Source organism: Simochromis diagramma, unplaced genomic scaffold, assembly GCF_900408965.1.
Source record: "Simochromis diagramma unplaced genomic scaffold, fSimDia1.1 OVJJ01000685.1, whole genome shotgun sequence".
Lineage (NCBI taxonomy): Eukaryota > Metazoa > Chordata > Actinopteri > Cichliformes > Cichlidae > Simochromis > Simochromis diagramma.
Window position 1 is genome coordinate 17,429,744 of NW_024387477.1, and position 25,718 is coordinate 17,455,461.

At 40.4% G+C, this 25,718-nt stretch overlaps 1 protein-coding gene across 5 annotated transcripts in view; it reads right to left on the reverse strand.

Annotated features, from left to right (window-relative positions):
- Positions 1–25,718, reverse strand: part of med12 (mediator complex subunit 12) — a 31,363-nt gene that overhangs the window by 2,225 nt on the left and 3,420 nt on the right. The window contains exons 4-41 of one of the 5 annotated variants that reach the window (XM_040015751.1): positions 22,243–22,402; positions 21,914–22,089; positions 21,194–21,304; positions 20,572–20,844; positions 20,313–20,459; positions 19,747–19,846; positions 19,527–19,663; positions 19,029–19,160; positions 18,020–18,146; positions 17,591–17,820; positions 17,433–17,492; positions 17,156–17,329; positions 16,064–16,208; positions 15,041–15,159; positions 13,656–13,799; positions 13,395–13,558; positions 12,599–12,730; positions 12,202–12,429; positions 11,968–12,112; positions 11,621–11,741; positions 9,769–9,879; positions 9,572–9,685; positions 9,302–9,438; positions 8,624–8,803; positions 8,044–8,115; positions 7,803–7,966; positions 7,505–7,666; positions 7,102–7,303; positions 5,027–5,136; positions 4,618–4,753; positions 3,710–3,859; positions 3,087–3,449; positions 2,839–2,980; positions 2,512–2,717; positions 2,250–2,324; positions 1,828–2,048; positions 1,518–1,692; positions 806–1,006 (exon numbers count right to left, since the gene is read on the reverse strand). In XM_040015751.1, coding sequence (XP_039871685.1) covers positions 806–1,006; positions 1,518–1,692; positions 1,828–2,048; positions 2,250–2,324; positions 2,512–2,717; positions 2,839–2,980; positions 3,087–3,449; positions 3,710–3,859; positions 4,618–4,753; positions 5,027–5,136; positions 7,102–7,303; positions 7,505–7,666; positions 7,803–7,966; positions 8,044–8,115; positions 8,624–8,803; positions 9,302–9,438; positions 9,572–9,685; positions 9,769–9,879; positions 11,621–11,741; positions 11,968–12,112; positions 12,202–12,429; positions 12,599–12,730; positions 13,395–13,558; positions 13,656–13,799; positions 15,041–15,159; positions 16,064–16,208; positions 17,156–17,329; positions 17,433–17,492; positions 17,591–17,820; positions 18,020–18,146; positions 19,029–19,160; positions 19,527–19,663; positions 19,747–19,846; positions 20,313–20,459; positions 20,572–20,844; positions 21,194–21,304; positions 21,914–22,089; positions 22,243–22,402 — 5,946 coding nt within the window. Of the gene's footprint in view, positions 1–805; positions 1,007–1,517; positions 1,693–1,827; positions 2,049–2,249; positions 2,325–2,502; positions 2,718–2,838; positions 2,981–3,086; positions 3,450–3,709; positions 3,860–4,617; positions 4,754–5,026; positions 5,137–7,101; positions 7,304–7,504; positions 7,667–7,802; positions 7,967–8,043; positions 8,116–8,623; positions 8,804–9,301; positions 9,439–9,571; positions 9,686–9,768; positions 9,880–11,620; positions 11,742–11,967; positions 12,113–12,201; positions 12,430–12,598; positions 12,731–13,394; positions 13,559–13,655; positions 13,800–15,040; positions 15,160–16,063; positions 16,209–17,155; positions 17,330–17,432; positions 17,493–17,590; positions 17,821–18,019; positions 18,147–19,028; positions 19,161–19,526; positions 19,664–19,746; positions 19,847–20,312; positions 20,460–20,571; positions 20,845–21,193; positions 21,305–21,913; positions 22,090–22,242; positions 22,403–25,718 lie in introns of all 5 variants that reach the window. The other 4 variants (XM_040015750.1, XM_040015753.1, XM_040015752.1 and 1 more) reach the window with 4 other exon arrangements.

A 25,718-nucleotide genomic window follows, 5' to 3' on the forward strand; every position in this document is an offset into this window, starting at 1 on the left:
TCGTTATATCGAACAGGCCTATTTGTGAGTGTCAACAATTCTTTTTCTCACGTCTAAAATGATAACTCTTATTCTTGGCATTTATCTTAAGTGAGGCTAAAACCCTTGCAGAAGTTGTTACACTGAGTATAAATTGGTAGATTGGTTTTAACTTGATTTCACATGCTTTGATCATTACTAAGCTAAAACATGTCATTACATGTCAGTCATGTGTGCTATTGCTCAATAAAAAGGTCCGTTTTTCAGGCAGTTAATTATATTGACTCTTGTATTTTTCCTGGATTAATTTCTGTCATTGTGTTCAAATCACTAATTTAAGCTTTCTAAAGAAAACTATTATGTTTAGGAATAGTACATTAGAAATGCCTTGCTCTGTTGAAAAAGTACTTGGGAAAATGTTTACAAAAACTTTAAATTTCATGGGGGGTGGACGTGTCCCTATCTGTAATTGTTTTTGTTTTATTATGCAAGACCATTTCCTTATTGCACTTTCTAAAAAAAATGGAAGAAAAACATCAGAATTAATGGAAGAGAAAAAACCCAACAACATTGGAGCTACTCTTTGATGCAAACAGCACCTTTTTTATCCCTCTTGTGAATTATTTTTTGTGATAACTGAACAGACTTGAAATAATTATTTAGCAGCATAACAACAAGTCTTAATCCTTTAGTTTATCTCGCCACATCCAAAACATATTTAAATACAGATGACGTTTCCACGAAAACCTCCCAGCACCTGCCACCTGTCCAGTCGTAATGAATAAATCCTGCGAATGCCTGGAGTACTAAAAGCCACTAAAATCACCTGGACTCCTACCATGGGTTGCTGCGGTGGCAGCGGCTGCATGCTCAGGCCCTGGTTCTGTGCCTGGCCCGGTGGAGGCACAGCCGTCACCTGTGGCTGTTGCTGCTGTGGAACCTGCTGTTGAGGAGGAACCTGCTGTGGTTGGACCTGCTGCTGTTGCTGCTGCTGTTGCTGCTGCTGTTGTTGTAGTTGTTGTGCCTGCTTTGGTTGGGGAAACATAACACAGAAAAAGCTTGTAAATTTCAATAATGCACCACAACAGCTGAAAGAACAGCAAGGGCCTCTTGCATACTGGATTTAATCTCAAAAGATGCAGATTTAAACAAGTTAACATGTCCAAATGGTGTTTCCCCCCTAATATGGTAGAAGACAAAGCTAGGGAACCAATCCTATCAATCTGAGATAAGACTAATTTTGTTGGGAACAACTTTTATTCAGCATAGGAGGAAACATTTAGCTGTGACAACGTGTTTAAAAGTAAAGTTAACGTTATTCAATACCACTACACTTCTAACACAGTAGTGATGTGCTGTTAGAACTTTAATCTATGCTAGAAGAGGAACTTTCTCTGCTTTTACAGGCCATGCCTTTTAAGCACAGCCTTCCATCAACCTGTTTTTAGTTCTTACGGCTGCATCAGGCAACTTTTTTTCTGTTTTAAGAAAACCCAAGCCATGGCCAAGATGTGACTAACTTCATATAAGTGACATACCCTCATCGCTGCATGTTGTCTGAGGTACTGCTGCTGCTGCACTAATTGTTGCTGCTGTTGCTGCTGTTCTGTTAATATCTGATTGGGCCTGGACAAGCCTGGATGGACACCTTGTCCCATTTGACCGAGATGGGATGGCATGATAGGATTCTGCTGGAGTTGCTGGTGGGGAAACCTGATATGTACAAGCCAATAAGAAAAATTAGCATATGCAACAATACAGCAAGCATAACAAGGACAAAAAGACACAAAGACTTCTAAGTGCTAATAATTATCAAACTAGCAGATTTACTTGCAACATAATACTGACCTCTGTGTGTTCTGCATACTCTGTGGGTAGCCTGTGGGCTGTGGGGCCTGCTGGTGAAGATACCCACTTGGCCTCTGTTGCCTTACAGGATCCACTACAGCAGGGTTGGCTCCAGGATGTGCACCTGGGAAATTTTGGTTGCCATAGGAATGAGGTACTATACTACCACTTTGAGATGGATGCTGCTGCATTCCCATGTGTGACCCGTATGTGGTATAGCCCTGTGGTATAGCACAAATAAAAACAATGTTGATAATTCAAGCCAAGCAAGGAGGAGACAACTGCAGACAAGACCAGGAAAGACCACAGGCTTTTTTAAAATATAGGACAGATTTCAAAAACGGTCTGTGGTCTATGGTATCATGTTTGATACAACCTTGTGTTAAATGTGACAAAAAACAAAAAACAAAAACATCACTTACCTGGGATTGCATTGAAGTATATTGTTGGTTTGGTGGCATTTGTCTAATCTGCCCTAATGCATTTGGATTTTGATGCTGAAAACACAAAAATTGAATTACTCATTTTTCTCTACTACAAAAACAATCAAGGATCAGAATTTAAGCAGCAGTTAAACACAAACTACGTCTGTTTAAGTTTACTAAATAGTGCTAAGGTGGCACAACTATTCTCAAGGAGTAAGTATTGCTTGACATGTCAGAGGTACAGACTCACCAGTCTGACCTGTAGTTGGTGTCGCAGATTCGGGCCTTGTGACATGGTAGCATGGGGCTTAAAGGTCATTTGGTACTGTTTGTCTGGTCCCATGATGCCAGGCATGCTTCCCGGCATGCCTGGCATCATGCCTGAATAACTAGGCCGAGCGGGCATCATTTTGCTAATTTGGCTGCGGCTTGGTTGTCTGTATGGAGCATCTAAACCTGGACCTCCTGTGGAGAAACAAATAAAACACAAGTCTCAATCCCAGATGTTCCAGCTGTGGCAGTTCCTCTTGGGTGCTACAGCAGCATAAGTCATAATGATGAGAGTATCCTGCAGTTACTATCTGACCTGTAATCTGACCTGGAGGTAGAGGCTGGCTCTGCGTGTACACGTTCTGTGGATTATAGGGCATGGTCCTGGGATATGTGGGGTTCTGCATCAACTCTGGTGCCATACTTGTATATGCAGGACCTGGTGTTCGGTTATAGTCCTAGTCACAGAGGATAAAGTGTTTATTTAAGTTTGGAAATCAATGTTTCAAATATAATGATCTCTCATATTTAATAGCAAAAACATCAACTGGCAGGATAACAGACCTCTGTTTTGTTAGAAGGAGTTTTCTTTTTCTTGGATTTGGACTTTTTGTTGGACTCTGGTGGCACAGTGGCTACATTCTTCTCCGTCTTCACCACCTCTATCATCTTCTCTGGTTCCTGTGAGACAGGTGTCAGGGGTTCCTCCTCTTCAGGGGGTAGGGGTAGAGGCTCCAGGTAATAGCTACGTGGTTTGGGCTTCAGGTGGGTGTGATAAAGGAGGAATCGCTGCTGCTCCTCAAATTTAGTCACCTTACGGTCCACACGTACTGTACCAAACCAGCCCCAGGAGAGAGGGGCGGAGTGTTTCAGACCCTCAAAAACATCCCACGGAGAAATCTTTTGTTTAGTAGATACTTGAAGACCCTGATAGATCAGAGACAAATTAAACTTACTAAACTCTTGCTAAATTCAAAATCATCAAGTCAGCATCAGTTCGTTGCAGATTTATCTGGTTTTCCTGTGACCTTAACTTGTATTTATCTTTACAAGCTGCAGTATTTGCATCTTTAGTTGTCTTCAACATACTTCTCTACCCCTCTTTCAAAATATAAAAACTGTGTACATCTAATTTTTTAAGCCTAATGTACAGGATGTATATTGACAAATAAAAAGAAAGTGTTTACCTCCTTCTCAAAGCCAGCTATCTTGTTGCCCTTAGTGTCTATCAGCGAACCCTGAGGTTCACAGGTTATGACATCGCGGGTTTGCTTGGGCAGCGGCAGAAGCTGGCGAACCTTTTCCAAACTTTCTGACTGCCGATCTCCAAGTTCTTTCTGTGGACAGAAAACAGATGGAGTGAGTGTTAATAAAACTTCACTTTACATGGGCAAAATGCAGTTCTTCTCATTTAATGTCTACATGAGCAAAGCCATTACTTTGGCTGCCTTCACATGCAAAACGATCAATAACCAAGATAGTTACAGCTAGAATTAACCATGACCTTTAGTCTTCAAAGTATACAAGCCTTTTGCACTTAAGGTGAAAAAGCAATCGTTTCACTTTTGTCACTCTGAACAATGTGGTCAGTCTCATTTTAAACTTGAACTCAAGTGGTTATTTTTATAGACGGCGCTAACCCTTTAATCTGGCGAGTTCGCTACTTAATACACCTTTACGACTCATAAGGAAAGCAGGAAGTCGCTGTTACATACGCAGTAACTTCTAAAGCAGATCATGCATTAAGATTTTTCTTTTGACACTGAATTTATTTATTTTAGTATTTATTTACTAATTGTATTAAGTAATTTAATAATCATGTAATAGTAACTTAATATTACTGATCATTTAGCAGTAAATACAAGTTAAAAAAGGAATAAATACATGCATTTAAAAACAGTTTAACGAGTTAATACAATTAAATGGAAAATTAAATGACATGGTTAATATATTTCATGCAATACTTATTCAGAGAGTGACTTTTTTTATCCTTCATAATAAGGACCACAGCTGAGCATTACATAACATCACACATGGAAAGTATTATACACAATAACAAAATCTTGCATAAGTGAGGAAACTGTGCTCATCCTACCCTGAGCTTCTTAACCAGGTTCATGTAGGCTCTCTTGTTTTCCTCCATGCTGCCCTGAGAGATGCTGGACATGTCAGCAGCCAGTGTGCCGTTAATCAGCACACTCAACATGTCCAGCACTGTTGTGAAGAGCTCGCTGTTGGACAGAAGCAGAGTTAGTCAGTTAGATAAAGTCAGTGCCCAGTAGTAACACTCAAGATTTTCAAACTATAGTTTATTAGACTGTTTATTCAAAAATTCACGAGTGACATTAGATGGTACTCCACAGTTTCTTGCAAAGCAAAATACGACTGTAACTGTTAAAAATGCAGGTCAAGTGCTAGCAGCTGGAGAATCCAGCTCATGGTGTCCAATTCAAGAAATAATGTGCCAATATTTCAATAGAAGTTACTTTGAAGCAAACACTTACTTATTGGACTGCATGTCCACTGTGCCACTGCTGATGATGTCAAGGAGTAGTACCGCCCACTCCGTGGTCTGTTGCGTGCTGCGCTGCACTGTATCAAACATGCCACCGACCTGATGGGAGAAGAAGAAAAACAGGTGATTTTAAATAGTGTTCACATGAAAGATGTTCTTGCTTGCATTTCTTTTATTGGTCTCAGCTTTTTTCCACGATAGACGCTGGGTCATTCCAGCTTTCAACAAACCAAATCTACTAAGATTTGATTTGTTTCCACATGACTGCTTCATAATCCATATATTAAATGAAGCCATGCAGAATTTTACCCTGCAACCAACTATGTGCCCTCACAGCACATAGCAGCCGGTCAAAATTTCACTCTTTTAAAATTTGGACTTTTTTTTTTTTTTAATTACTTTAACTTCAAATATAAATGTTTCAGAGCTGAAAAAGAAATTTATGCTCTGCTAAAAACATCAGCAAAATCCATTTTACACCCACTCAAATGTAAAGCCAAAAATCACATTTTTGTTCAGCACCATCTTCTCTAAAACAATACATCATAGTTTCAAATGTGAAACTTGTGTGCTAGTGTCCACCAATTTAATGCAAATGATGTAGAGATACAAAGTAGCACTGATACACAACCTATCTGTTTTCTCATAATAAACTGAAGGATGCATCCTATGATTGGACGGGTGGCTGTGGCTACAGACGTAGATAATCAAAAGGTTGTTGGTTCGATCCCTGGCTGCTCCAGTGGATTGCATGCCAAAGATTTCAGATACCGAATGCTAGTTGCTCTCAATGACTTTGCAAGGGTGTGAATTAGGGGTGGGTTTTGCTTTTCGATTTATTCTAGTTTGGATAACGTGATATCGATTCATTAAAATTCTGAATCGATTTTTTCATATAAATTTATTTTGGCCGAAACGCCAGAATCTCAGGCTAAACCTCACAAAACTTCAACAACCACCAAACAGCTAAAACAGTAAATGAGAGCAGGAACACGGACTCTGCACAAAGACAAAAACACAAAGCGTGGAGCCGCCGACTGATCAGAATCAGCGAGATGTCGCCTTTCTCACCCGACGGCACGGACACGGTCGGGGCTGAAAGCCGACAGCTCGCTGATTCCGATGTTTCGGCGGGTCGCGCTTTGTGTTCACGCCCTTTTTGCGCTGATTATGAAGCTGAAGGTTTTATCTCTCTCCAAACAATACTGACTGAACCAGCAGCAAAAGAAGATCCAAACTACGCTTCACATAAACATCGTCATGATTTCACTCTTAGTTTTGCTGCTTTGCTTCCACCACGATAAAAATCACACTTCATGCACAGCTCTCTCTCTCTCTCTCTGTACTTCAAGAACAGTTTCCTGTCTAAAAACCTGTTTTCTACATTATTCGCTTGCTTGTTACGCACAAGTCTACCATTGTTTACAGCGCTGTCAGACGCTGTTTTTTTTTCCTTTTACTTCTGAAAAGAAAGCCTCATTTCTGCCGTTCAATACTGAACAAATGTAAACTTTTTAAAATTATGCAAAATCGCAAAACGCTCAGCTGTGTCTCTAATAAAACCTCTGTAACTTTGCTCTGCTTCACTTCAGCAGCATCAGGCAATGTTCATGTGTTGATTAATGGTTTTCTTTCGTTTTTGATCGACTGCAGAATATTTTCATAAAATCCCAGGAGAATCACCTCCACGTTTTTGTTTTATCCTCAGCTACTTTGACACAAAGGCATCTGCTGTGACGCTTATACACCTTTGATCAAGTCTTGCAAGTGTCAGCTTTCGTTTTATAGATATAAAAATATGGAAATGTACTGATGCATGATCTGAATTGTAATATTTCTGACTGTCTGAGGCAAAATTTCCCCGATTCAAATCGCATCGAATCGAAGATCGAATCGATTCTAGAAATCAGTGACGATACCCAGCCCTAGTGTGAATGTTAGGTACTTCTCCCCACAAAGATTATAAAACAATGTGGATTTTTTTTGCCTTCTTTGTAATTTGATTTAATTCATGCAATTCTTTCTTTCTTTTAAACCAGCTGTCTCTTCTTTAAAAACGCTTACAAGATTCAGTCGTAGCTTCAGTGCCTCATGCATCATTTGCTTTGCCTTGCAGTCATCTTGGTATTGGTCTTCTCTCCAGTTGGTGACAATCTGCTGCACTTGGCTGTAAAGGGAGGTGAGGAGACCCTCCCTCTGTTCATCCTGCCCTTTTAAGCAGGTCAAGACCAAAGACAGGAACGGCTGCTGGCTCAGCAGAGACATACTGTGAAAGGAAAACAAATTTCACTTGATGAAAAAGGAATCATTGTCCAGAAGTGGGCAGACTGAGTTTTTGGAGATTTCATAACATGTGTACGTGCTACAAAATGAAAAATGTCCTTCCTGCCAAACATTTCTTTCTGAGATTCCAGATCAAAGAAATCTAACCGGTTTAACGACAAAGAAATGTTAGTTTGCCACATACCTTTTCTGTTTCTGCCTGTCCCTCTCCTTACGTGAAGAAGAGCCAAGGTGCTGCCCTTTCTCCAGCTCCTCTCCTGCCGCCTTTAGCACATGGCCCTGGACTGACGTGGGCAGCTTGGCTATCAACGGAGCCACCAGCCAAACACCCGATCGCTCTGATGAGCTGCAGATAAGAAATATTACACGTCAGCATCGCTGTATTCAAACCCAAATGCAATGGCTATGATTTTTTCCTTATAAATGTCCAGACACAACAAAAAAAACAAACAAATTTTAACAAGACCCGAGGAGAGACGCACCTTAAAATAGGCTTCATTTTGCTTGTGGTACTGTTGTTATTAGATGCAGAGCCTCCTTGGGCTGCTGCCCCGTTCCCTGAGGGGTTACTGGAGTTCATCTCAGCTGATTTCTGGAACACCTCTATAGTGGCCTTGGCTATGTTCTCCAAGAGAGAGTAGAGCTCCTAAAGGAAAACATAAGAAATAATCTGATATGTCTGATAACAGAAATCCCACGATTATGTTGTTTTTTAACACTTACATTGTTGGTGCTCTGTTTGATCATCAGCTGCAGCTCCAGAGATGACTGTCTCATCGTCCACTGGTCCATATTCTGCATCAGGGAAAGGATTACTGTTAAATTCTCTTCTTGTGGTAGAAATTAACAACCTGTCATGAACAGGTTATGGACAGTTGAGGCATTAGTCCTGTGTTAAACCATGTCCTAAACATGTTAGATTTCCTGCTTTTGTTTTAAACCACATGTAAAGGGACATAATGTGAATATTAAAAACAGCCTGTGATACTTTACGCAACTAAGGCTGTTCATAATTCATTATGTAAACAAACAGTTCACTGTGTGTCTGTATTTTAAAACAGGGGCATGTTTTTCTTTACTGATCCGATTTTTTCTGGTGGCCCATTAAATGAAATGAGTTTGACACTCCTGTCCTAAAAGCCTCACTTAGCCAGGAGAGGGCAGCAACACTCCACCAATCACACTCAAGCAACAACTTGATAACAAATGATTTCAGACACATTAAAGCTGTTACAGTTAACACGCTCGTTCTAAACGGCAAACAAAGTTTCATGCATCATGTGAACTTTTTTTTTTTCTCTACCTGGAGGATGCGTTTGATACGCTGCCTCTGTGGGTTGTCACCGTCATCACTGTCCAGCTGGCGGTGAGGATAGCAAATAAGCTGCAGCAGTCGCTGGGCTTGAATGTTCACCAGCACCGGGTCTTGGAGGGCACTGCTGTCCTCAGACAGAGACTTCAGGCAGCGTTCTCCAACCCATTCCTGAAAAACGAGGGAAAAGGCGTAAAGTGGGAAATGTCAACAACTTCAGCGACCCCCACGTTCAGGTTCAAGTATCAAGATAAACTCGGTCATCCAAAACAAGCATGACTAAAGCTAAGTGAGTGGTAATGAAAACAGGGCAATGGGTCAATTCTTATGAAACAGAGCTGCTGACTAAAAAATATTTTGGAAATTTCATGAGGTCTCAGAGCAAGTACATTCCTCTAAGATAATGAGCTGCCAGCTCTTCCTCCAGCCTTCATATCTAAGTGACATCTGGTGCAGAATATGATCTCATTCATGCTTTTTATGCACCTCTGGCTCACTGAATTTACGTGAAGTACAAAATAAGAATAATCAGTTACTATTTGCTGTCTCACAAAAGCTTTCTGACAAAAACAATGCACCAAAGACCAAAGTTCTCAAAGTAAAAAGCAATCTTTTATTTAGCCATTTTACTGTGGACTATATTCACACCATCTTAACTCATGTTCTCACCTGCTGGCAGATGGTCTTCAAAACATACTTCGCATATACATCCAAGCTGGCCGTCTCGATCGAAACATTGCGTCCTTCGGATATGTCGTCGAGGCCGGCGGTGTGAGACAACCCTGAGCCTCTCAACTCAGCATCACCTGCAACAAGAAGGAGCCGGCAAAACCGATCAGTAAACATTTGGCAAAACTGATTATGCCTGTGTTTGATACCAGTTTTTACATGGTGCACTCTAAGCTTTAAATTATATAAGAGGAATATAAATAGTCATACCCAACATAAACACAGCTTTGAGAACAGCAAATACAGCTCCAACCACGATGCTGTTCTGGGAGGCGGCAAGAAGGTGGCGATCGCAAGACGACCGGATACCAACTGAAGCCTTGTCTGCAAAGTTATAACACCAGTTTAAGACAGGCTTTGTTTCAAGCTGAGAAAAATGGTAAGACGTTTGTAGATGCGCTCACTACCTGACTTCACGCCATCTTGGGGGACAGGGTTGCGTTGTGGTGTCTTGAAAAGATGCAGCAGAATTCTGCAGGTCAGTCTGGCTCCTGGTTCAGAGTCTTGCTCACTGCAGGCTGAAGTCACGGATCAAAACATATGCTCTGATTAACACCGAGTTCCTTCACATCGCATTAGGAAGGTTCACTCCTTTTTTCTTTTTGGATGGGCTACACAATCCACTACATCAAAGTCACACATCTAAATTTAAACCCTGTCCTAGATAGGCTCCTCATCAGGCAAGATAAAGATGAATTTTCATAGAGCTGTTGTCGTGAAACAGGGAGTGAGAACAAAGCATTTACTACAAGTGAGAGCTGTTGGCATTTGGCACATGTAGTGGTGTTATAACATGAGCCAAATGCAACCAAACAGCATGGCTGAATGAGGCTTTGTCTCCACTCTGGGAGGGAAAAAAAGATTAACAGCAGGGAGAGAGGCACTTTTCTGGCGAAAGCACAAACTGCACCGAGGCTTTGTGGACCCAGATCAAATCCGTCACGTTTATTCTCCCCTTTGATAGAACTAATGCATTATAAAGCTGGATATTCCTTCCTGTGAGCCAGGCTGAAATGTGCTGCTCACTCATTTATAGAATGCCCAATGCCTGTGCGGTTATATAGAGATGCTTGGAAGGAAAGTGGTATAGAGAACGCAAGTAAGGCTAAAGGAAAAATGTAAGCGAGAGATTTAGTGGACAAATGGGCTTTACTATAAAGAATGTTTTAAAGAAAACACTCCCACAGGGGGCAGTTTTTAAATAATACATAAAAGAAGTATACTTATCCATATCTATTTTTAGATAAGTATTTCACACACATATCATATTCAAATATGATACTTGGGGATAGCTCAGTAGGTAGCGTGGTCGCCCCATGATCGGGGGTTCGAATCCACTGAACGGCTACCTTGAGGTACCCCACACGCTGCTCCCCGGGCGCCTGATTAGTGGCTGCCCGCTGCTTCACTGAGTGAATGGGTTAAATGCAGAGAGAGTAATTTCTCCACGGTGATCAATAAAGTATACATTATTATTATTTTGGGTTTAGCAGTGGAGCACACCGATGACAGAGTTTAACCATCTCTAGAACAATGCTAAAATAAGGCAACGAAATGCATCCCATTAGTTAGGTGGACAAAACTCAACGTCTAAATGCACTATTGGGACTGAAGTTGTGTAGGTCACAAAACTTCAGAGTCCTCATATGTCACATGGAATAAAGAGCGCACTCTTTGAAACTTCACAAAGCTACATCTAATCAAAAGATGGAGTTGTGTCATTATTGTTCTTTTTTTGTGAAACGATCAGAATTAAATCTCAACTCTTGCATACACACATAACATAGTTACTTGTTCCTTTTGTCTTGGTTCAGTGCTTTCCATTTTCTTTTAATCTTCACATTTATTTTACTTGGTTTGCCTAATTTTACTTTTGAAAAGACAAGGAGCTGAATTGTAGATTGTAAAACTTAAAGCGTTTGACGAATAGTGGAAACCACGGAGAAATCGATCTCTCAGTTGGACATCTGCGTCTGCCAAAAATGTCCTTTCTGTCTGATACTGGCTGATCAACAATGTGATGTTTACTGATGGAAAATAACAAATTGTTACTTTAACAATATCATAATTGAGGCATCCCTAACTGAACTTGTGAAAACGAGCTAGCAAAAGCATCAAGCTCCTGTGGATCCTGTTTTAGTACTACAACTGTAAACTTCACCAATGCGATCAAGGCTCCCGGCATCTGACCAATAATATTTGAACCAATGGCATAAAGTACTTCCTTTACCCGAATTCATGGGATTTAAAAACTCTTACCTGCATTGAGAAGGGAAGGAATAGCAACACATCGAACCAGGTCTTCAAGGAGCAAGCACTGTCTGGCAATGAGAATGGCTACGAAGGTTGCCAGAGAATCGTGGAAGGACAAATCGCTAACCTTAAGGACACAAGACAAGTAAAGAGATCAAATTTAACACACGTGCTTTGTGAAAAAACATTCTTCCCTAATTTAGAAGAAACAAACCAACCCAAAAAACCAAAAATACTATGAAACTTCGGAAGAAACTAGCATTTGCTTTGCTTAATATGAGCCTCGACCACTGTTGAGAGTATATGCATAAGAGAAAATAAGGAAAACAGGTTTACTTTAAAAAGAAACTTACATCTACGTTACACAGCAAGTCATTGAAGCCACAGTTGCCGTTGTTAGAGGAGCAGCAAAGAGCCTTGAGAATGCCAAGCCATTCGGCGCTCAGGGAGCGGCAATATGCTGTCAGCTCCGCACACAAGATCCCAATATCGTTCACCCTGAAAGCACATCACATGTCATGAAACCAAAGTCCAGTAGTGCAGCAATCCGAGCCCTACACCCGCGTAGCCCAGCAGGAGTAACGCACCTTTCTGGGTCTCGGTGATCCACACACACATCCATTAGCACATTACAGACAAAGCTGTAGCGGTTGGCTGGGCTGTCATTCAAGAGTTTGCCCACCATGGAGTGGTTGAAGTTGTTGGCTGAGGGGTTGGCGATGGCCTCCATCATGAACATAGGATCCCAAAGCATGTTGGAGTCTGATGGGTCAATATTGCAGTAGATGGAGTTCTTCACTTTAGAGCAAAACTCACTGCGGTAGAACACAAGGCAAAAACAAATAGTTAAGATTATGTTGCACCGACCAATAAAAAAAACAAACATATTAGTTCAAAAGTGGGTTCAAATTATTCTATTCTAGCATAATTTACGAGTCTATGCATTCTCTCCTGTGCATTTATACAAGTTGTTTTTTTCCTTACCTAAATATCTCACCAAACTTGTTCTTGAGGTGACTACAGGAGGTGTAGAGATCATACAGATAGGCCAGAATGCAACGCTCAGCAGAGGAACAGTCTGCTGGGTTCACACCCGACTTCACCACAATGCGTAACCTGTCGATACAACGAAAATGTGATTCGTTCAGTTATGAAAAGAAAAAGTTGGTTATTTCTTGCTCAGGAGGATGTGATGGGACAGCACGGGGAAACGGTGTTACTCTGATAAAATGTAATAAAATCCATTTAAAAGCCACTAATAAAAACACTACTGTAATAACAATGCACCATATACGCAAGGTTATGAGGGTCCTGTTGGCCTGCATCATTAAAAATCAAGAAATTGCCTGCCACATAAAATCTGAACATGTGTTTCCACAAAAGAATAGAAAGAGATATACTGTGGTAATAACTGCGCTTTAGAGGTGCAATTAAGAGGCGTTTGTTAAGTGTTTTACGGTACACAGCATTCAGGAATCAAATGCACCGTCAGCATCCCCGCGGTATAAAAATCCCAATTAAAGTCAAGTGAATGCCTTTCTGAATGAGTGCAAACCAACAACAATTCTTTAACTCTGCAATGACTAAACGCATCCTCTCTTTACTACTTTAATTACAAGTTTAACTGAAGCCTTAACCCTGCAAACATCCCTTTATGGGTGTGATGAAATCTCTATTTCAGTTTATCTAGCAGAAAGATGACAACACAGTCTTGGTCCACCGACTGCAATTTAAACTGGTATAAAATGAGCTTTTCCAAACATTAAAACTTGTAACATACCCATCAAAAACTTGGGCTGTCTGCTCAGGATTGAGGATGAGGCAGGAGTGGTACCTCCTCAGCACTGCTACAATACACAGACACAGGCTTGTGGTGTAGCTGCCCACCAGGCTGGATGACTTCAGCAGCAGCTCGGCTTCCACCAGACTTAACTCATTCAGAAGCTGCGCAACACAGTCAACAGATGTTTACACATGACGCTGAGTAAACGGTGAAGTTAACTTGATTTGTCTGCATAAAATGTGACTGAAGTGCCAGTACCTGAATAGCGAAGTCTATGAGGCCACTAATGTTAAGGGAGTACTCCATGAGGTCAAAGATGAACTGAATGTGCTGGACGAGAGGCAGGTGGTAGGACATCCCTAAGGCAAAGCTGGTGATCTGTTCCAGCACATTTCTGGACACCTGCACACAAAATACCAGACGTGAAATTAATGCAAGAAATATGAGAACAAATATCTTCTTTAGAGTCAACAAACCAATTTGGAATTTTAAGTGCATGTGGATTAATACTCAAATCATGGTAAATAGGCAAACTTGGTTTAACTACCAGCAAAAGAGGAAAACTAATAAACGCTTAAAGTTTCTCACAAAGAGTCTGATGAATGAAAAGAACGACTGAACTGTCACATCTGAAGCTACAGCTGAAGGGTGATTAGCTTGGCTTATAGTAAAGACCAGCAGATGGGGAAGTAGCCAGTCTGGCTCTTTATAAAAGTTAAAAAAAGAAAGAAAAAGCTTAATGTTCAAGAGATATATGGATGGAATCAATCTTCTTACCCACTTGAATCTTCAAGAAAGCGAATAAGCATATTTCAGAAAATGTCAAACGATTCCTTTAATATAAATACAGACACCGACTCAGCCGTAAAGTGGTGGAAAGTTATCCTTATGTATTAAACTGTAAATCCCCAAACACTACGAGACAACGTCTGGCCTCCTGAGGCTTCTGAAATCTGAATTAGGCCCTTGAAGACTTGAGTCCAACTAATAAAGTAAAAAAGTTCCAAATGAAATTTTCAAAATGTTTTACACAGTTTATAATATGTGGGCTAATACTAAAAACACTTTACTATTCAGGACTGACTGCATTCTCTGCCATTTATAATTTAAATATATGACATTATGATGCGCTTTTACCAAGTGGCAATCTCAGGAGCTGAAAATAAAGCCAATGCTGTTTCAGCTGCTCCCTTATACACAGGGGGGTCGCTCCAGTTTGTGTTTTTAGACCAGATGCCCTTACCGACTCAACCCTGAAGAGATTTGTCTCAGGTCTGTGAGATGGAACCATGCTAAATGCTAACCAAGCTGGTACCCGACTAAATATTCACACTTCTTTCTCCAACAAGTCAAAACTAAAATGGCCAAAATGCTAATGTTAAGGCCTCAAGGTGCAAAGTATAAAAACCAGCTGATGGCATGGCCAATGGCTATATTTTATAAACTCAGGTTTTCAGGTTCCAGCCTTCTCAGAGCTGTTTTGGTTCTGAGGCATTAAATTGTTTTGTGACATCTTACAGAAGGAATATTTATACGGATACATTTGAAAGGTCATTCCTTCGGGTCCATTTGGCTACTGTTTAAACAATAACAGAATCTAAAACACGACTCCACTGAGAAGATAAAATGACTCCTTGTCTAACCTGGGAGGTGACCTGGTGCTGGTCAAAGTGGGAGAGGTGCTGGAATTTGGAGAAGATATCCTCTGCAGTGGGAAAGGCCTCTGGCTTACTCCTCTTCCTTTTTTGTCCTTCCTCTCCTCCTGTGTATGCAGAGGGTAAAAAACAGAAGGAAAAGAAATTTAAAAAAAGGAAGCAGCAACTCTTGCTGGTCAGCAGTATTCTTTCCAGTCCGCCAAACAGGCCAGCCATGAAATCTAGTTAAGCTAGTGGAGTCTTATCTTACTCCAGCCTACTTCGAAGCTTCGCTGCAAAATACATTGCTATGGAGGCACTTTAAAGAAAAGGAACGAGGTACTTTTTATTTAAGAGATACATAGCTGTGAAGGGAAGGTCATCACAACCTCAGAAATCTGCCATAAAACATTCCAGTATGTGCAATTATTACTCCCAAAACCTTAAATCAGACTAATAAGGTCACGTGTATTTGAGATAAAGTGTCTGTGAACAGATGAAAGCTATTAGCATAGAAATTGGGTAGAAAGAAGATTGAGTGATGTAAACCCCTGAGGGTTCATAGAGAACAGAAGGGAAAAAAAGAGGGCTTTTTCTTTTAAGAAGGGCAGAAGAAAGGCGTTACAAATGTAAAGTACACAAAGAGGAGAATTATTAGTCGGATAACGGCTGGAACGGCCACAGTGGGAAAGCAAGCAATTACCCTACGTGTGAAAAATGTTTTACAAACAACCAAACATGATAAAGCTTCTGTTTTCCGTGTTGCTTTCAGCCAAAACATTATCTTTCATATGATAAACGCGGATTATTCTGCAGAAAGATGCGGGGGAAACATTCAGTCAACAAATTGGGGGAACATGTATAAAACATTCAAACAATCCCCTGACTCCCATTTTCATCCTTAAAAGTGAAAAGTAGGTAAAATAAAACTGTAATGTAATCTTAAAAAAACATAAAACTGCCAGACAAAATTCATGCCCGGAGAAGCAAACAGAAAATGTTTAGCATCAGTCAAAGGAGGAACGCTGTTACCTGTTTCTGCTGTGCTTTTGCGGTTTAGCACCTTCAGGATGTCTTTGGTAATTTTCTTAATGGTGTGTCTCGCCTCATCTCTCAGTTTGCCCACACCGTAGAGGACCACTAAACGCTGGTTGCATTCATGACTGGCACTTTCCTCCTAAAAAGAAAGAAAGAGATCCTGATGAACTTCAATAAAATCAAGAACGACAGGAACCAAAAGAAAAAGACGAGCAATAATTTAGCAAATGTTACTTTTCAAACCAGCTGATAAGGACAATAAAAACTACCCCAAAAAAGAATCTTACACTGAACTGTGTTAAAACCATGCTGTGAATGAGTCCAGAATTAAAGCAGTTATAATTCTGTGTATGAAAAAAATCTCATCGAGCACTAAACAGAGCCATTTCACAAATAACATTAAAAATATCATATTCATTTAGCTATATTAATATTAGAAATTATTCACATCAATGCTTTTTGTCCACCAATGACATTATAAAGCATCATTTATATAATTTAAACAACATTTAGGGACCAAGATTTAATAGATTCAAAAGTTCAATGGCCTCAGTGTATGTGCAACTTCATGTATTAAGCAAAGTCATTTTTTATAGCATTTACACCCATTCACAAAGACCTTGCAAAACAAATCAAGTTAATATATAAGACTTTATTGATACAGAGAGTAAGAGCTAGCTCTTCACGGGAAAAGGAAATCAAATCTAAAATAGCTGAAAAACAATTCCAGACCTCATTAGGAAACCACCAAAACATATTTTCTTTTAGCCACCTGAGTTTATCTGGGTTGATTTCATAATGTAAATTTGCTTTTCAGTAATTTAGGCTATAGTTAAACTGAGACTGAAAATGAAAACAGGTTTCAGGAAACTAAATAAAAACTAACAGATGTACCGACAAACATCCAGTTCAGATGTTGTCAAAGTACAGAGGAAGAAGATTATTCTCCATCTTTATCATTTACTACATAATATCACTGAGTCATACTGTGCTTTCAGTGTATTAGGAAGATATCTGCGCTTAAGTCCCTGTAGGAGAGAGTATCGGGTATTTCTGTTTTCAAAGTCACCCTGTAAGGATTCTTACCTGAGGAATAGGGAAGTGAGTGGCATACTGGATGTGACGGGGTTGCTCATACAGCTGAGGAAAGGCGGGGTCCATACCCTTGTCCTTACAGTTGGGCTTGCTGTCCTGATCTGTAACCGGCTTCTCTGGAGAGGGGCTTCCCTTGGTTTCACAGTGCATTGGAGGTGAGAACATCTGCAGGACAAAGAAGTCTGAAATTACTTCAAGCGAGGAACACCAAAATGTTCAGACAGAAATGGCTCCTAGTGTTTGTGTGTAAATTCTGGCAAAAATATACCTCATCAAAATTAGCACTGGAGTTATGATCGATTTCCATGGACTCCGACAGGCCAGTATCCTGTTGACCAAACAAGAACTTCATGTTATCTTTCTACACGATACAGCTACTGTGTCTGTAACTCTACACAACATCGACAACAGATTCCTCCAACATGCCTCCATCTTGACACTGCTGCCTGCATCCTGCTCTTTGCGCTCTGATTCATCAGAGGGCTCATCGCTGGGTGAACGTGGGCGGGGCAGGTGGGAGTCAGAAGCCAAGTCGCCACGGGAAATGAGCGTGCACATGTAGATATTGTGGGAAAAGACGTCGTGACGGATGAGCTCGCAGAAGAGAAGGACTAGGTTGGAGAACTCCACGCGTTCGCTTTCATTCCCAGGCTCCGCTGTGAAGGGGAAAAGAGGATTTGAATAATTTATTAGCAGATTTCCCCTGCCAAATCATTTCGAATAAATATGCAATGAGTAATGAAGTAAAAAGGCAAAGACAAAGGGACGTAAAGTTCGTTCAATATTTAGACTGAGATCATGTGTGACACATCAGAGAATCATCGCTGCAAGAAACAAACAAAAAGAAAGACTCACTCAGGGTGGGAGCCTGAGTATCGAGGAACTGCAGCAGCACATCCTGAAAGACTGGCAGTGTGGCAGCTGACAGGGAACCGGATGACACAGAGCCCTTCTCATCCACCACCTCCGACTCGCCGCACCTCTGCAAACAAATGTGCAACAGACAGTCTTTGAGTGCTAAATTCAGAAAAATGTTCATACTTAGCATGTTTCTTTGGATTTACAGTAAATCTACACACACGCTGAAAGTCAACTGTGTATACACATTTAAAGCTTCTCACTAAATCTTATACTCAAAACATAAAGATTAAGGATGCGACAACTACAAATAAACAACATCAGAGACTGATATGTTCAGACACAACAGATGGTTACCGTGACTTTGAGTCAAAATATAAACTAAAGAATAAAACCCTATTCACATATTATCTGGAGATACAAGCTATGTTGTAGGGAATGGAGAGTTTACCTGTGATCTTAATCACAAAATGTCACAAATATGTCTGCAAGTCATGAAGCATGCAGCAAATTCACCACCAAATTTTGTCAAATGGGTCATGTTAATAGTAAGCCCCCTGTAAAATGGCATTTCTGCCTTTTATTTTATTTGAACAATTTCATTTGTGTCCCCACTGCTTTCTTCTCCTGCATGAGGAAGTTTTAGGGAGTTTGTATCGGCAATTATAAGGGACAGTCTGGAAAGCATTTTCACAGCACAGAGACCCAGTCATAAAAACAGTGAATGGTGAAATCCATCACAAAAGGAAAATATTAAAATATGATGATGATGATGTTATGATGATGGATGACATGCATGGCAACATTCGGTAAGGAACTGTAACAGTAATAACGTGGCAAAAATTATTACTGTTAGATCTGCGGCTGACAGCCACGGATGCCATTAAATTTGAATATATCCTGTGTAAGAAATGTAATAAATTGTAAGGTTTCTGTGACAGAAGTTGCACTAAAGGTGCAGAAGCGGCACAACAGAACTCAGATTGGAGGGCGGTGTGTTTCTTACCTCTGCTTCTATTTCAGCCTGCCTCTTTTCCAGCAGCTTGGCCACAACCATGGCCCTGTGTCTGCCTGAACGCTTACAGCACACAGCCCATTCACAAAGCAAGGTCACCACCGCATCATCATCAGGTGACATCTGGGTAGAAACACGCTTTATGAGACAACATCTCCAAAAATAACATCACTCGGTGTCACACTATTATCTGATGATCGGTAATCACATGGCATCAGCAGTCTGCTTTTTATTACAATTAACAACAACGTGGTCAGTACTCTCCTGTAGCATGCAACTACTAAAGCTAACTCAAACTAAACTAACAACTGTGGGAAAAATCACTTTTAACTTAAATAAAAACCTAGCCTTTAGTGAACCATTCAATCAAAACTGGAAACGACCAAAACTACTTCGAAAACTAGAACTAAACTGAATACCAAACAAAATGTAACTAACTATAACTGAATTTAACTGTTAACTCACTAAAATATACACAAAACTCATTACCTCGTGGCCATCTTTGCTCTGGCCTGAACCAAATATCCTGTTGTACAGTGAATCCAGGGAGTTGTTGAAGTCAGACTTCTCAAAGCTGTGGTTATCTAAAACCTCCAGAGTGTGGAGAACCCTTCCGATGGTGAATCCTGCCAAAAGATCAACATTATTTTAGTTTGTTCTTAAAAGCTGCAATCAAGTATCTAAAGAGTGAAAGAAACAGTGTTCATACCCGCTGTCGTCTCCTGGCACTTATCAAACGACCACCTGAACTCCACTGCCTGACCTCGCTCCTTAATTTGTTCCTCAATCTCCCGCAACTTTGCACGAACCTGTGAAAGACCACTCTGTTAGAGGGCAAGAAACAGAAACCCAAAACCTGTGGGACTGCCAACAAATCTTAAGATTATGAGGTAACTAAATAACCAATTAAAAGTAGTGAAGAAGGTTTATGTAAAGCACAGTTGTGTTTATAGGTAAAGAATCTCCAAACACCTGACATATATTTCAATGCAAACTTCCATTTGCTCAAACTGGCTTTGTTGGTACTTCAGAGACTGTCCTTGTGTTTCTGCACTAGGAGCCTGTTTGTGCACAAATCTGTTTTGCTCTGTGCATTTCTTGTTCTTTATTGATTTACTGTAATACACTGGAATTCATTGCTTTTGTGTACTAGAAAAGCCAATACAATGACTTTAATTGCAAACAAATGAAAGAAAAGCCCATCAGGTTTTTTTTTAGCACCATATGAATAATTCCACATACACAAAAGGAAAATGTGAGTATGGATGGAGGTACCTGCTGTGTAAAGGCAGTGTTGCCTCCTGGCATTGGCAAGCTGGAAGGAGCGATGGGCAGGAGGTCGAGAGGGGAACCAGTCTTGTTTCTGCTGTCTGTTAAAGAGTAATGCCACACAAGAGCACTGGGACAGCACAACACAATGCTCTAATGTGACAATGGCAGGAGAGAGAGGGGCAGGGAGAAGGAATAAAGGAATAAATACCGGGCTTAGAAACCATGTATTAAGTACATGAGAATGAAATTGGACATAGAATACCTGTAACATGCAGCTGAGACCAAACACCAGAGGCCTGTGCTGTGGACAGATATAGAAGTCTGTAAAAGGTGTCTGGGGCTGGTTCCCTCCCGCTGGCTGGGAGGTTGGTGTGGAGGGCAGGGCGTTGCTTTGCTGTGTCAAGATGCCGTGAGCTGGATGCCCTCCTGTGCCGGGGCCCAGGCTCCCGTCACTTAGCAACAAGTTGAGGCGGCGCGTGCAGAAGTAAGCCAGTCTTCGTGACAAGTAAGCAGACTGCACGAATTCCCCCGAGTACTGTGGCACAGAGGAGAGATTCACAGCATTAACCAGAGCACTTGGTGTTCATTCACATCAGTCAGCTACAGAAATGGAAACAAAATGAGGGCTGTGGGCCCCGGTGGGTGCTGTCACCAAAGGTCATTGCCATCACACGAAGAAACAAAACAGGATAAAGTGGTGACAGCTGTAGAAGCACGTCATACCACAGAGCAGGTGGGTGGGTGTATCTGCACAGCTGTATGAATGTTAAGGAGGAGTGCAGGTTTCGCAAATGTGATCCATTAAAGCACGAGTGATGAGGTTAGATTGAAACTAAAGACTGAGGTTCATAATGAGGTGACAGTGAATGAGCAGATGTGTATACCTGTAGTAAAAGGGGCAAAAGCAGTCTGAGAAGCTCATCTTCACCAGGCCGGACTTTCTCAAAACACTCCAGCACCCACGTCAGGAACTCGTGTCTGTCTAACATACCATCCTGAGCACAGAAACACAAGTCCAGCTTAATACTATGCAGATCTTAACACTCCTACGCACTGTCTCCTTTGTGTGGCTGAAAAATGTATTAAATTAGAACATTTTCAACATCTCAACATCATCATATATACACAGAACACAGTAGCTGCCTCAGACTTCATATCATCCACTCAGAAGACTACTGAGATTAATATGACTGAATATGCTGCACATACATGCAAGAGCAACATCCTTTGGCAACATCTAACCTCAAAACTTTCCAGATCTAAAACAAATGATAATTTTTAGAAGAGAAACTATTGATATAGCAACAACCCTGGAGTTCAAAGCATCAATCAGCGTCTGTAACACGTCCATTTAAATTTAAATATCAATTACAGACGGCACAATTTAGTGAATTAAATATGATAAATATTTGTTACAAATTGCACGCTTGTGACTCAAAGATAAAATAGTATAATAAACCAGTGCGATTCATCAAAACCTAAATGTTGCCATGGAGCGTCATTAAGTTTGTGCACAGCAGGTAACTCGTGTAACTACCAAAGCTCAACTGCAGCATTTTAACTCCAAGACTTTTTCAGCAGCAGACTTGAGAGTGTGAGCTGACCTGAAACATGAACATGGCCAGCTTCTCGTTGTATTCCCACTGCTTCATGGCCGTCTCCACATCAGGGGGATTAGCTGGCAGGGGTGAGCTGCAGCCTTGGCTGGGAAACTGTCTGTAAAACTCAGCCACCTTCTGAAGCTGCTCCCAGAGATACTTGGTAATGATTTGGGTCCATTCTATACAAACACACATACACACACAAAGAAATTACTTTCACAGCCGCTAATACATATCTAATACACGATGTCACAATATCGAATGAAAGATAAAATTATATCGTTTAGCTAAATGATCCCTCGAGACTGAAAAGACCAGAGTAACATGCTCACCTATGCACGGGTCAATCACATGCCTCTTCTTGACTTTAGTTTCTGTGATAGCTGCATGATATGCGCAGGTCATCTTAATCATCCATGCTGAACGCATTACAGGGACTGAGTACTTGGCCAAGTATCCAAAAACCTCTTCCTTCTTGCTAAAGATCGGTACCTGTAAAAAGATTTAGCAACAAATTTAATGGAGTGCTGTATTGAACTGCTGACAGGGAAGCAGGAGTACACCGACTGAACAATATTGCTATATCTGACTGATATCTTCATCTCCTTATATAAAAAAATGATAGCATTTTCTGATTGCAGTGGCTGATATTTATTTGTTGTGTTATCTTAATTGTGTGGTAAACGGCCTGTATTTGTATAGCGCTTTTACTAGTCCTGCCTAGGGACCCCAAAGCGCTTTACACACCCAGTCATCCACCCATTCATACACTGGTGGAGGCAGCTACAGTTGTAGCCACAGCTGCCCTGGGGCAGACTGACAGAAGCCAGGCTGCCATATCGCGCCATCGGCCCCTTCTGGCCACCACCAGTAGGCAACGGGTGAAGTGTCTTGCCCAAGGACACAACGACCGAGACTGTCCGAGCCGGGGCTCCAACCGGCAACCTTCCGATTACAAGACGAACGCCCAACTCTTGAGCCACGATCGCCCCGTGTGCTGGCAAACTGCTCAAAACCACTGTGATAAAGAGCTAAAAGAACCTTAATCATAAGTTAAAAAGGAAGAAATAACATAATAAGACTAAAAATATCTATATTATTATTATGAACATTAATGTTTACTTACATATATTTATATTACTTTTATTTTATTAGGGTATCATTTTTTTAATTGTTCCCAGGATGAGACCTCAGTAACTTCACCTCATTCTGTCACGTTTCTTCATCAAAATGTAGCATACATATCAGGAATGTATGTTATTCCTAAACTATATGGCTCCAGTCTTCAGAAATCATTTCATTCATTGCTTGATCTGCTTTGAAAATAAATGGTGAGAAAGAAAACACCTAAAACGCAGCCAAGGAGAAACCTGGAATTGTTATCCTTCGGGGAAAATGATCTGCCAAAGTCCTTAATAAATCCAGCCAATTTATCACGGCACAGTGAAGTATGTTAAGCAATAAAATAATTTAAAAAACTGCAATGTGCAGGTAAAATGATAAGCAGCTTGCTTGAAAACACACACAAAGCTCACCTTTCATTTATTTCAATGCTTTAAAACTTCAAAATCTATATGCTTCAATTTGTAAGAGCACTTACTTGGAGAATAATTTCACAATATTGAACAAAACAATTCAGACAATCTATGAATAACAGATTTCGGAGTTCTTTAAAAAAAAGAAAAATAAGCTGCTGACACTTTCAAATAAAGACATGCATTGTGTTTTGGGTCAATACACCCAAACAAGACTAACAAAAGGCTTGATTTACACAAAAGCATTACGTTTTCTTAACTAGGCTATTTAAAAAGCACTTTTGAATTGTTCCCGTTTCGTAACATCTCAACCAAACAGGAGAGTTCTGTTTAATATAGGAATTATTTTCTCTACACTCATTCAAACTGCTGCCTTTTCTCCTTCAGCTTTTACAGAACCAACACACTTTCTTCTCATGGTCATGTACACGTAAGGATTTTGCCAACAATATTTTTATATTTTGATCTTTTTTAACTCCACCATTTCTTTTGATCACGACCTCATCTGCCACGCTCTGGTGTGGTTTACCCCCAGATGCTTTCTATAACACTATCAAGGGTCCTCTTTGATGACCTCACCTGGGCTTTATACACACACTCAGTTTGCTTCTCTTGGGTTAAGAAGCAACCCAAGAGTGTGAGGAGTTGATGACTCCTCATACTGTTGCTCAATAATAAATACTAAGTTCTGTCTCACTAGGAAAAGCTTTCAAACCAAGCCTATCAACTTCAGTCAGCTCAATAAAAAAAACAACAACAACAAAAAACTGTTATTAGCTAAAATCACTAGGTTTTAAAAAACTACAAATTCATATAGCTAGCAAAAAATATAGTTGTTGCTGTGGCTCAGGTGGAGTGCCCAGTTGTAAGTTTGGTGGACTCCTCTGGTCCTCATGCAGAAGTATCCTTTAACAAGATACTGAACCACTTGTCCCTGACGCATCCATCAGGGTGCAAGTGTGTGTGTAAATGTTAGAAATCTTAAGCAGTATATGTCTGTGTGATTGGGTAAATGAGATTTGCAGTTGAAAGGCAGTATATAAGTACCAGGCCATGTTCTACAATGTGTGCCTTTCTCTTATTTTTGTATATATTTCTCCTGTTTGCCATTTATTCCTGCTCTCTACTATTTAATACATATATAACACAAAAAATGACAACTTATAAATGATATTCTACAACACTCAGCTCTGTTAATAGCTTATCTAGTAGAGCACACAACATCACATTTCAACTTGAAGAGGCAAAAGAGCCACTAAACTTCAAACTGCTGCTCCTTATGGTTATATAGCTATTAAACATGCAGGAAATCCAAAGTGTGGGACCATTTCAGTAAGTACCATTTCAAAAGACAATCCTAAAACGGTAACATGCAATCTCTGCAGGCATACATTCCCCTGTTATTCATCAACCTTTAAGAAAATGCCCCATAATTTGAAACATGGATCCATTTGGCATGCCTGCTGGCTAAACATTAAAGTCTCTTTTATTTATCTATTTATTTATTTTATTTAGAAAGGGGGGCAATACATATTAATGAACAAGTTAACAAATGTAAATATGACAGATTATAGCCTTGGGCTAATTTGCATCTGCAGACCCTCTGGCAGGTTGGTGTTACACACAAGTTAGTAAAAACATACAGAGACACTATTTACAGGTCAGGTGACAAGGACAAAAACACTGATCACATTATATTAGAACAAACAATGACAAGAAGAGTGGACAAGAGAGGACAATATAGATAACAATAATGGAAACACATCAATTATATTGCAAAAACCCCAGTATTACACATGCCCTGACTGTCCTGATATTGCACTGACCCATTACACTAATAGTTGTAATACACTAACTCTTTTTCATGTCCAATATAAAGCATGATTAATTAAACATGATCACGTGTTTGTGTGTCCCTGAGCCGCCCTTTTAAGTGACTCTTAAAGATGGGGAGACTTGTCCTTTCCCTCACTGACAGTGGAAGAGTATTCCAGAAGCTCACTCCCTGATATGACAGAGCATCTGTGAAAAGGTGCTCCGTCTAAATGCCAGTTCACAATTACATCTCTCAGTGGCTCGAGTCAGTCGAGAGCCGGCAACACTGCTAGACTTTTGTTTAATAAAATCACTGATTGGTGGAGGCGCCAGACCATGTATAACGTTGTATATTAGACAGGCAGATTTAAATCATTTGAAATTAGTAAAATTTAAAAACTTGTATTTATCTCAAATTTGACAATGGTGATATAAAAAAGGTTTCTTATGTAATATTT